This window comes from Alosa alosa, chromosome 19, assembly GCF_017589495.1.
Source record: "Alosa alosa isolate M-15738 ecotype Scorff River chromosome 19, AALO_Geno_1.1, whole genome shotgun sequence".
In the NCBI taxonomy this organism is placed as follows: Eukaryota; Metazoa; Chordata; class Actinopteri; order Clupeiformes; family Clupeidae; genus Alosa; species Alosa alosa.
The window spans coordinates 3,636,871-3,649,629 of NC_063207.1; the positions used below are offsets into that span (position 1 = coordinate 3,636,871).

The window sequence follows — 12,759 nt, forward strand, 5'->3', positions numbered from 1 at the left end:
TGTAACATACTGTAATATCTGGTCATGCATCAAAGTAAACCACAACAAACGCCTTGATGTTGTAATGCCAAACTTTGTTTTTCCAAACAGATGGGAAATTATTAGAACTCTTGCCCTTGTGATGTTTAAACAGAGTTCCCATTAATCCATGTCGTAACATCAATGCTTTTGCTGTCGGTGCTTGTATACATGTGACAGTAGCCTGTGTACAAGTCTGACAGAAAGCAGAGAGAGATAGGGAGAGATAGGGAGAGAGAGAGAGAGAGAGAGAGACCTCGCTCCCAGCTTAGTGCAATACTGCAAGCGCCTTCCTTGGGTTCGAAGGGAGGAAGACCACTCCTGCACTTGTAAAATAATCAGACTAAATCATCGGCGTGGGAAAGCGGACCACAAGAGTCCACAGTTTGCTTTGCTTCCCGGCGTCATTTGGGTGGGGAAAGGTGCGTCAAGAAGTCTTTCTTGGTGTTTACCTGTGTTAGCCTTTAATCCCTTGAAGGGAGCGGGTAGCCTACTCGGATCATTCCGCAAGGCTGCACGGCGCGGAACGGTGGGGCTGATGCCGTCGCTGACACTAGCATGCAGTCCTGGAAATCCGTATCACTGACAGACTCTCTCACTCTCGGAGTACAATGGTCAATCTACAGAAAACATTTTACTACTGCGATATGTTTCGGCGCAGTAACAACTGATTACTGGGGCAAACGCGGAGTTCACCATGCCGAAGAGATGCAGCACTTTCCCGAATAGGTAAAGTAAGTCAGACTTATATCCACATCCATTTATCTGTTATATTAGCATTTGTGATTATCCTCTTTACATAGAAATGCACCATATTGACAATAACTGCTACCAGGGTAAACTTTTCAGCTCTAAACGTAGCTAAACGTAGACTCTTTTAAGTGCATGTTAGATAAATAGCCCACTGAATCCTATTTGGTATTTGTGCAACTGCTCTTTAAAAATATTTGGTCTCTCCAACATCATGAATCCAAAGACCTTTGACTTTCCTTGACTGTTGAAAATCATCTACTGTAAGAAGCTGTTTAAGTTCTGTTGGAGGCACTTGTCCAATTTTGTATCTGCTGGCACACAAACAATGTCCTTAGTATTTTTGAAACTGCGAGACATAAAAAAAATCGGCATAGGCCTACAATATTTTTTATGGTGAAGGTATAAAATTTGAACATTGTGCCGTTTTAGATAAAAAGAAGATAGACTGTAGCCTATTGCATATCGCAACATCAGATTTTCACTCATACACATACAGACTACACACACACACATAGACCACACACACACACACACACACACACACACATCCTTTCTGCACCTTTGCCCTGTAATTTAGCCTGATATCTGTGCCTACGTTTCTGGACATGGGTGTATCAATACCTTATCCTGCTAGTGCATATGTAACGGCCATGACAGGATTGTTTTACTGTGAGATGACATACCCTTGGGCCAGCTCAGCTGTTCTGTGAGCAGTGAGGCATGTTCATCATGTTGATATTTGACCTAAAGTGTGTCCAGGGACTCAAAAATCAATATTTTTTTCATCTGAAATTTCATCTGATGTTTACAAATCGTGCCCTTGCTGGCCTTGTTCTTTACCAAATGAGTTGACTTTTTATTGTCCTCTACTGTAAGCTGTACTTTAACGGATCAAATACATCTTATATAACTTAGGTTATGTCAAAAATAGTGTTTAGTATAAATCGTTGGCATTTAAAAACGAAAATCGGTGTAAACCAAATGCTATATCTGACATGGCAGTAGCATCCAACCCAGAACAAACTGCACGGGTGTTTTGGTGTGTGTGTGCTCCTGGACAAAATGTGTTTGTTTTATTTTACTGGACTAGGTCTCTGAAGCCCACCGTCATGACGGAGGGAGACAGCCCCAGACCCAGGCCCAGACAGGGCTCGGCATCTCCATGTGTGGTCAGAGCTGCTGAGGACGCTTCAGTGACAAGCCCCCGTCTTCCCCTCTTCACACTCCGGCCGGAGAGCGCATAGAATGGCCCCTCTGGCGGGCCGGTGTTGAAAATGTGATGAGCCCTGCGATCGTCCCCAGCTCGGGCGCGGACCGAGGGAAGTGAAGGAGGCGTGGAAGTTAATGAGACCATTGCTCTTGCGCTGTGGCGCTCGGGACAGGCAATTATCGAAGGATTACCCGCTCACCACGCGAGCACGTAGTGCAAGCACAGCAGCAGCAGCAGCGGCAGGCCACTCTGCAAGTGCGCACAGAAACTTCTGTTTGCCAGGAGCATTTGGTTTTGACCTTTTTTATCCCCCGAGCGTCGTCTGTGGTGACTGGCATTTGGCGTCTGCTGGCCTGGGCAGTGCTATCTAAAATGGAGCTACAGGTACGTGTGTGGAATAAAGACTTTATTGCTTTCATCAGGCCTTGGATTCCCATCATACTCGGTCTTCACCTGCAGTTCTGCCGCAGCACTTCCTGTCCGGAGGAGTGCCGGTGCGACAAGGCTTTTGTGTACTGCAACGAGAGGAGCCTGACTTCAGTTCCACTGGGGATCGGCGAGGGCTACAAGATCCTCTACCTGCACAACAACCAGATCAACAACGCTGGCTTTCCACTGGAGCTGCACCACGTGGCTTCGGTGGAGACGGTCTACCTGTACGGCAACCAGCTGGACGAATTCCCCGTCAACCTGCCCAAAAACGTGCGCGTGCTTCACCTTCAGGAGAACAACATCCAGACCATCTCGCGCGCTGCTCTGGCACAGTTGCTGAGGCTGGACGAGCTCTATCTGGACGACAACTCCATCTCCACCGTGGGGGTGGAGGAAGGGGCGTTCCGGGAGGCGGTGAGCCTCAGGTACCTCTTTCTCACCAAGAACCACCTCAGCAGCGTCCCCATCGGGCTACCCGCTGACCTCAAGGAGCTGCGATTGGACGAGAACCGCATCGCTGTCATCGAGGAGGAGGCCTTTAAGAACGTCACTGCCCTCGAGAGCCTCCTATTGGACGGGAACCTGCTGACGGACGAGGGGATTGCCCCGACGGCGTTTCAGGGCCTGGCGAACCTGAGGACGCTGTCAATGGCGCGCAACTCGTTGAGCTTGCCCCCCCCCCATCTGCCCACGGACTTTCTGGAGAAGCTGAACCTGCAGGACAACCAGATGAATGAGATCCCTGTCAGGGCCTTTGCGGGGCTCCACCGCCTGGAAAAACTGGATATTTCCAGCAACCAGCTGCAGGGGCTGACACAGGGGGTCTTTGATGGCCTGCTCAGCCTGCGACAGCTGACCGTTCGGAACAACCTTTGGCACTGCGACTGCGGAATTAAGTGGGTCATGGTGTGGTTAAAGACGCTGCCAGCTACCCTCAACGTGCGCGGCTTCATGTGCCAAAGCCCAGAGGGTTTTCGCGGGATGGCAATCAGAGAGCTCAACCTGGACCTCGTCCAATGCCCGGGCAGTACAGTGTGGGTGCCAACTCACCCACACCTGCAAACTAACCCTTCTCCCACCACCCCTGCATCAGTGGCACAAATACCCCTCTCGTCACCACAACCCCCGGCTCAAGCCTCCCTGCCCCCCTCATTGAGGGGAGATGTAGAGAGGGAGAATACTACAAACACTTCGGAGTACCCATCGCAAGAGCCGCTGCAGGTGTCTCTCACTGCAGTCAATCGCACCTGTGTTCAGGTGAGCTGGTTGGCCACATTCACTGTCGCTGCGTATAAAATAACATCAGTCAAAATGGGAGAGCGTTTGGTGAACGAGAGGACACAGGAGACAGTGGCTGCAGGGGAGCTTAATGGGATTTTACTGTCCAACCTGGACCCCGAATCTACCTATCACGTTTGCGTCGCCCCCTTAGACACTTCTAATAACCACTCCCCTGGACGCTACACGGTGTGCTCTGAGGTCTCGACACCGTCAGCGCTCAACACGGCGAACAACGCCGTGGGGCCCGAGCAGGCCACTCAGCAGGACCCAAGTTCCCCACTTCTACTGGCCGGGATCATCGGCGGCGCCGTTCTGTTGGTTCTGGTGTTGCTTTTGGGCCTCTTCTGCTGGCGCATGCACAGGAAAGGCAGCCCGTCGTCGTCCAAATGGAAGTACAGCCGGGGCCGACGGAAAGACGACTACGGCGAGGCGGGGACCAAAAAGGACAACTCCATCCTGGAAATGACTGAGACGAGCTTTCAGATAGTGTCCTTGAACAACGAACAGCTCCTGAAAGGGGCTTTTCACATACAGCCTATTTACACGACTAATGGGACTGTTGTTGGTCCCAGACAGAGCAACTCTGGGAAAACTAGCACAGCTTATAACAAGACCAACGGTCCACACTCAGATGTTTGCCACACAAAATGATTTTTCAGTGGGAATGGTAATGTTTGTACATTTGTATCAAAGCGCCTCTAGATATTTCATTTGTAATCGGAAAAAAAAGATGTGCTCTTTGTGTACTCGTAAAGTGCATCATGATCTATGAGTTGCCGGTTTCTCCTCTTGCATCAACAAACGTTTAAAAAAGCTTCTCTTTTTCTGCTCTGTGGTTGAGATTTTGCACAAATCGTTGTGGCAAAATAGTATGTGTTTGAGATGCAAACATTCTCATGAAACTAGGACATACTAGTTGCTTTGGCTGCATTGATAGTTTGGAAAACAGGGCACAAAGTAAAATAACTTTTGACTGTGCCATGTGTTATTTTTACCTTGTTCTGAGCATTTGGAAATATGGTACTTTGGTCACATAGGACAAATCACAGGATTTCTGTTCTATGAATTATAAACCTATATTAACAGATAAACTAAATTACAGCTGTATACTCAGTGTTAATTACCACATGAAAATAAAAACCTTCCGTAATTCTGTAGATAATGTCAGATGGCTCCTTTAAGTCCATTTGCTTTTTTTGTTTGATTTTTATCCATTACTGATTCATGTCATTCTTTAGCTTCATTCCTATCAGATGGGCATTGTGAGAGTGGTTGGGTCGTTTGTTGTAGTAATAGTTCATTAATGTGCCTTAGCATATCTACCAAACGTTTACAACACACCATCAACTTGTCAAAGCACCAAGGTATATTGTTGTACAAAAGTAATAAATGATTACAAAACAGCTGCTTTGTCCAAATGTACAATGAATGACTTGAGGACTATCTGGATTTATATAATTTCTATCATATTCTATTTATATCATACCAGGAATCACATCACCGGTTCTTCTGAATCTATAAACCTGTTTTGTTATACATTGATGTAAGGGCATTAAGTATCTGTAAAAAATAGGCCTGTGTGTATATGCATGGCATACGAGGAGACAGGGTACATTTAGGGTACAGTTGAATGCATTGTATAAAAAACAAGAGGGTAGCTTCGTACTGATTAGAGGATCGTCTTGATATTAATTAGCCTTCCATCAATAATCTATCTTTTTAGGAAGACTTCAATCTCCAGCCTCTTTTATTTGTTCTGCATCTGTGAGAGACAAAATCAAACAACAGCACAATTATCCTTGTGTCTGGATTGTCTTAATTATCTCAGCTAATTATATTTTCCATTTCTGTGATGTATTAAATGCACTTCTGCAATAATGACCAATATCAGTGAAGACAGAAACTTCACAAGAACTTAAAGGCACACTATTTGCACCTTTACGAACTAAAAGGCAAGATTTGCACCTTTACGAAGCCAATTTGACGGTAAACAAACTTGTAATAGGCAAATCGTTCACCTAGAATAGCTACAGCATAGACGTAGCGAGTCACCACCAAGAAAACCAGCCATGTAACTTCAAGAACGGCAGCTCGACAAATCTCGCGAGAATCCTGACACCTTGTCAGTAGATATAGCTCTTTGGAGATGTTGTTAATCCTTCACCTCCACAACAAAAGCATTTTCATTGTGTACAGGGTTATAAGTCACAGGAAGTTTGCTATTTACAACAGCAGAGTAAAATATAAATCTAAAATATCAGAGTAAAATAGAGTAAAATATAAATATGTTGGGGGGAGTGTTCCTTTAAGGGTTCACAGGTTGCCCTGCTTTTTAGCTAAACCTTTTAGATGAAAAATAATTAGGAGGCAGTGTGCAAATGTGATTGAAACAATTTGCACTTTTATTTTATTTTATACAAATATTAATTTTTCATTTGTGTGACAATTTTGCACAAAAAAATGGGTCCTTGTAACCAGTAATGGACTAATTTTCACTTCTGGTCAATGACTGAATCAGGGTGATGCTTTGTTTAATGTACACTGCAACATATCTTAAAATAACCACACATACAGCATAGTGTATGTCTTTTTTTTCCAGTCCATGAGAAGTTGCCAGTAGCTACAGATGAAAGCACAAGCAGTATTTACATATTGTGACATTTTGTGTGGCCATTGCGCTGTGGAGGTCACCACACGGGCAGGTCTTCATAGAAGACACATCCACACTCCCCAGCACCTCAGATACAACATACTGTACACACAACTCTCCTCTCAGAATTGTTTTCTTTTTTGTGTGGGATTGAACAAACTGTTCCTACATATCTCTGCACCGCCTCCTTCCCCAAATGTGAAACCCATTTTATAGAAGTGCTGAGGCATCCATCATACAGCATGCAATGAAAGTGCTCTGCTCCATAAAGGCGAGGATCCCACAGCTGATGCACTGTGTAGAAATAATCACCCTTTGCAATCAGTGGCTGGGCATTTAGTACTGCTGAATATTGTCAGAGGGGTTTCTAGTCTGTAATGAGGGTAAGGTTTTACAGGTGTCTGTATGGATTTCTCCGTAGTTACTCTGCTGTAGGTCTTTTATTGGGATCCATGAGACTGGAAGTTGTACAGGAGGGGTTTTCTGTGCAAGGGGCTAAACAAAAGAAGGAATTAAAAACTTCAATGCCATTTTTACTGAGGATCAGGCTGCCAATACTGGTTCCCACATTTGCCTCTTAGCCATGAAAACCTCACCCAACCCCTTGCAGAACTCTTGGTCAGGAGCCCCACCCAATCATGAATAATCCCCAAAATACTTCTTGTGCCGAGGCACTTGGGTTATTTTCTCAGAGCCAGCTAATTGATTAAGTTTCGTCTAAGTCAATGGAGCGGTGTGTTCCAGCTGTTTGTATTAAATCTTGGAGGATTATCCTAATGGCGGTTAAGTCACCAAGTAAACATAGTGCTGGGGCTTTCTGGCTCAGGCTGGCTGTTAAGAATCCCTCTGCTTGATTTACAGTTTCCAGTTGACTATGTTTGCATTAACCCACTACACACCCAGATACATTCAAGATTTAATTCAGATCAAATTCGATTTAACCCTACCATTGCCACCAGCACTGACAGAACCCCCTCCCCTCACACACACACACACACACACACACACACACACACACACACACACACACACACACACACACACACACACACACACACACACACACACACACACACACACTCACACACACACACACACACACACACACACACTCACACACACACACACACACACACACACACACACACACACACACAGGGCTCCACATGGTTTTCTCAGAACCGTTTATGATCAGTAGAATGTTCCACTCCGGTGTTCTAATTTATGATCATTAGAGTGTTCCACTCCAGTGTTCTACAGTGTTCTGTTACGGCCTCTCTGTGTCATAGCGATGCCTTTGTACCACTTATTAACCTGCTACAGCTGCTGTCCTGGACCCAGTCTGCTGGTTATTAAACTCTGCGAGGGCTAGTGCTGATTCAACCATTCAGTCTCCTTATTAGTGCCCTGGATATGAAACCGGGAGATAGTGGAGTCAACCCTAGAGAAATGCCAGACTGCTCATTAGTCAAGCATTAAGGCCTTTAACTGCAGAAACAAACAGGCACGTTCCTAAGGCATTTCTGGTGACGCAGAAAACAACATTGAGCTAATGGTGACTTGGGAACAAACAAAAATAAAAAAGTTCAGAGTCAATATTTTTAAGAGCATTACACTAAAGTCTACTTACACTAAATGCTCCAACCAGAAACTCTAGGAACAGATTGAAAGGGTCTATAATATCTAGAAACAGTTTACAACCTGGTGTCTTCAAGAGGGAGGCCCAGGGATGTGTAGGTCACTCACCTGGCCAATGGCAATCTCCGATTGGCTAAACAATCTCCTACAAACCTGCTAAGATAACAGAACATGGTACTTACTGTAGAGCTTGCACGCAGTGCAGCATCATTTAAACTGCTGTAGACAAATAACTTCATACTCTTGTAAATAACTGCTCTTTAATGTGTCCACCTATCTAATAGAACGGTGGTTCTCAAATGTTTTGGGGTCGAGACCCCCCAGAATAACCAGGTTGGTGTTCTCGACCCCTCCACCCCACCCCCCACCTGCATGCCCCCAGCACTTTTTTACTGCTGTGCTTTTAGATTAGATTTAGATTGGAGGCTTCCATCGAAATAACATTACTGTTTTTCTGAGATGCCATCTGCATAGGCGTTCGATGAGATCTGTACTACTGTATGATCACAGGTGTTAGAATGTAAAAATACATAGGACAACATGATCATGCTCATAACAGCAGCTCTTGACAATAAACAACAATGCACAACTAATAGAATGACACAGACACCCAACTAGATCTAGATCATGACAAAAAAAGGCAGCAATATTACCAAAGACACTTTATCTCTATTAGTAATATTATTGTCAATTTTCTGATTCTTAGCTAAGGCCAAACTGGGAATGGAATGGAAGACTGCCTAGTGTGAACAACAGCGCTGTTTGTGTTTATATGCGTTAAACAAATTAAAGTGATGGTTTTATGTCAAATTAAAATATTTTTCACACTTTATGGTGAATCCCTGAAATGATATTGCACACCCCAGGTTGAGAACCACAGCAATAGAAGAAAAACTCTCATTTAGAGCAGTGGGGCTTCACTTGCAGTGCTTTGAAGCTTGCCTCGGGCTATGTACAAACATTTGGTAACAACAGCAGTGAGTGTTCTGTCCGGGGACTAAGTGGATGATTTTGGATGAACTTTTCACATTTGAAAATACATATTTGAGTTTTTTTTTTCTGAGGTAAGGTTTTTATTTGAGCACTCCACCACCTCCACCACCACTACCACCCCCCACCACACACACACACACACACACACACACACCACACCACACACACACACACACATTGGCGTGGTTTCTCCCCAGTGTCCTACAGCTGATTAGATAGACTGTTCTCTGTCCTGAACTTGGCCTGGGTCTCTTGTACTGTCGCTGTGTGAGAGAGAGCACTGTGCGGGGTGACCAGACACTCGCTGTGTCTTTCACACATTCACTCCTCCACATTGATCTTTGACACTTTTGAGTGACACCCCAGCCACCTCCATTAGCCAGAGCGCTCTGTGGGAGCCACGACTGTTCAAGTGATATAATTGCCAGGCGGACACCTCCCCTGACCTCCGCGCTTGTCCAGCTTCAGGCCGGCCAGATATGCTTTTAGTGCGTGCATCCAATTTTAGTTGTATTTTTAATTTTTTTACGTCCATTTATCTAGTGCCTTATTTTTTAATTATACATTTAGTTGGCATGAATGTTTAGTCAAATCATAGTAGTGATCTTGATCTGTTTTCTATCTGCTGAAGTATAGCAATACACATCAGGCATTCAGTATGAGCAACTTCCCCCAAGCTTTACCACATAGTGCTCAGAGAAGTTATGTTGTCTCTGATTGGCCAGGCCACTTGGTTAGGTGAATAAGAAAAAGAATCCACTGAATTTGATAAACCCTACACAGATAGGCATAGGCCATTGAAGCAATATCTGTCATTTTCAAGATTTCTCTTGAACCTTCATAAAATGGAGTGGAGGTTGGTGGTGATATGCTGTAGGAGGTTAATCAGATTATTAAATCTGGGAATTCTTAGATACATAACTTTCATATTGTTGTGAAAATTCTCAGAAAAAATATCAGTTTACAACCAATTGAACTAGAAGGGGGCATGGATGAGACCTGCTTCTGAGAGGCTAACTTGCTAAGCTTTAGCCTGTTACCAAGCAAAGTATGATGTTATTGTGGGTGAGCCCTACAATTCATAATCAATCTGAAATCTCAATAAAGAAAAGAATGTGATGTAATTACTGTTGTCATGGAATCTGACTGTTTGATGGACCCCCCCACACACACACCCTCATAGCCGCTGTTTGATATTAAATGATTATGAGACAGTGATGGATGATTTCATCATTCTTGTGGAATTCTCCCCCATTTAGAATATTTACAGCACATTATAGATCTCAAACCTGGGCTCAAGCAGAATGAATCCTTGCCCAGATTGAATCCTTCATCCCTGATATTTAGGTGCTGCTCTCCATGGCCCTCTGTTCAAAGTTACAATCGAAATGAGATTTCCCCTGAACATTAATGTGGACCTGAAACCCTCTCAAGTATGCAGGTCCATAATGACCTCCGTAGCCCATTCTGCATATAATCTATCACTGCTTGGGCTTAATGAGAAAACTCCAAGGCAATGGGCAAAAAGTAAATTAGATCAAATCAATAGTCAATGTTGATACAGAACTATGCCCCCAAATCAAATACCAAGCGGTGCTTTTCGGTGTGATTGAATCCTTACTGAATCAGTGCAACATTACCTTCTATTTTCACTCAAGTAATCAAGCGTTGCCATGAAAGTATATTATGCTTTCTTTCTTTTCCATCCTAATGGGATGGCTTGGACTTTTGTGGCTAGCTTCTTGTATGGATAAAATGTGCATTTAGCTATTTGTTTATTCCTCTGGTACTGTATGGTCTACACTGAGAGATTTTTTGATCCCAGCTGTCTGTATACAATAAAATGATTTTAATTGGAGGAAATGCATTTTCAATAGCCCCACGAACCCTATGAATCTGTGAGTGCATTTGAATTTGCTCAGCAGATGTGCTCCCTTTCAGGCCTCCAGGAATCAATCACAACTGCGTCTCCGGCATGGGCCGGGCGATGGGGTGGACTTTAGATGATGACAAATAGGAGTGCGGTTAGCTGTGCTGTTGAATACCAATGGTTGCACTGATGGCTTCAGTGTTTAATGATACAGACACAGTATTTTCAGTATTTAAAGCCATCTTTTACAAGATATGAAAGACATGTTTTGCTGTACTAATGAAAATATTTGGTAAGAGTTGAATGTACCAGTTTAAGTTTAATTTCACTGCTATGCCCCTCAGATATCGGAAGTAAACAAAGGGCCCCCAGACCAATTTTCAATCTTAATTTTGATTTGCCAAATGGTCAGGCTACATTTTCAACCTAATAATTACATTAAACCTTGACTGATATAAATACTATGAGTAAAGCATGGGCTTGCTAAATAGCATTGAGTTGCCGGATGCAGTAATTACTGTACAAAATTAAAATGTACCACATATTTATACTGGCAACAGTGCAAAACCTTGACATGTCCCTGTTATATTGATTATGTAAAGTTGGCTGAATAAACAAACTTTCTGAGAGCTTCTAATCTAAAGCCTTTCATCCTTAACCCAGACAATAGATGTTTAAGATAAGCCCTAATTTAAATGGTCATTGACTGAGGCAATGGAGCCTCAAACTCTCTTGGAACAAACCAAGCAATCGACTCCAGTTTAAAGCATGACCACGAGCCTTCGAGTCGCGTGGGGAATAGGTGCGTTTGCAGAGTAATTAGTCTCCTCACAAGCTGAGGCCAAGCCTGACACTTCACACAATTAAGCAGGAGGATATCATATGCCATTAGACCAAGGTGAGTGTTTTGTTCTGCGGGGGTGAGTGAGTTTCAGCTTCAGCATCTCTTTCTTTCTGCTACACTTGGTTTTCCAGTAGCATGTATTACGGCAGTGACCACATCTCATTGCAGGTCATTTCAACAAGGCCCATGATTAGAGTGGATAGACTACTCGGGAACAGCGGCGGAAATGTGTTCATGCGACCTTGCTGTTGTAAAGACCACAGGATACCTCTCTTGAGATCACAAGTAGGCTGTGAGATCACACAGATGAAATGGTGCGAGGAAGTGGAAGTTATTCAGGTACAACACATGGCCTTCAGAATGTATTCCGGTCTGAGGCGGATTAAATAAGCTTCCTGTCTAGGTAACGTTCTTACTTTTGAAACAAAAAAGTTCTTAGTTTTGTGGAAAATGATATTGCATTAACACATAATACCCCAAATAGATTGGTGTTTTACCTCACACAAAATTAGTCCTGTAGATATGTGTCCAGAATGCTTTGCTGCAAACATTTCCAGCTTTGTTTTCTATTTTAGTGTTTGTTTATGGTGTGTTTTTCACCCCCTCAGTAAAGCCTCAGTGCAGAGGTGTCCGCACAGCACCATAAGTGAAGCAATAAAGGTTCACCTTCCTGTTGGTTTGCTAAATCCCACTCCCTACCCCCCCCCACCTCCTTTCAGGAGGCCAGACTCTCGCCCCGAGCGCTCTCTGAGGAGAGAGGGACAAAGAGAGGAGGACTGTGTAAGTTACCTCGCTTTTTTTCCCCCTAATTGTACTGTGTCATTGCCCTGGGGACATAAATAATGATTTTCGCTTCATGGCATTGTGCTGACGGAGGTTCTGGGCTGTGCCATGGTTAGACGGCATGACCACGACCCCCCTTCCCTCAAGTGAGTGTCGTCGAGGAGTCAACGCAGACACCCTGTCTGGTGCCGCCGGCAATTGGCCTCATTGATTAAGACAGATACAGGGTCCGCAGAGGGACAGCGCTACAAATTGAAGTCGATGTGGAGCCGGCGGATAAACCATGT

At 44.2% G+C, this 12,759-nt stretch overlaps 1 protein-coding gene across 1 annotated transcript; it reads left to right on the top strand.

The window, feature by feature from the left end:
* The first annotated feature begins 311 nt into the window (after positions 1–311).
* si:dkey-87k14.1 (leucine-rich repeat transmembrane protein FLRT2) lies at positions 312–5,097 on the top strand. Its single transcript, XM_048227963.1, has 2 exons — positions 312–747; positions 1,862–5,097. The coding sequence occupies exon 2, from the start codon at positions 2,354–2,356 to the stop codon at positions 4,343–4,345; it is 1,992 nt and encodes a 663-aa protein (XP_048083920.1). The 5' UTR covers positions 312–747; positions 1,862–2,353; the 3' UTR covers positions 4,346–5,097.
* The last annotated feature ends 7,662 nt before the right edge of the window (positions 5,098–12,759 follow it).

What these genes read in the sequence shown, in the direction of transcription:
- si:dkey-87k14.1 (XM_048227963.1), top strand. Translation starts at nt 2,354, where the DNA reads ATGGAGCTACAGGTACGTGTGTGGAATAAAGACTTTATTGCTTTCATC.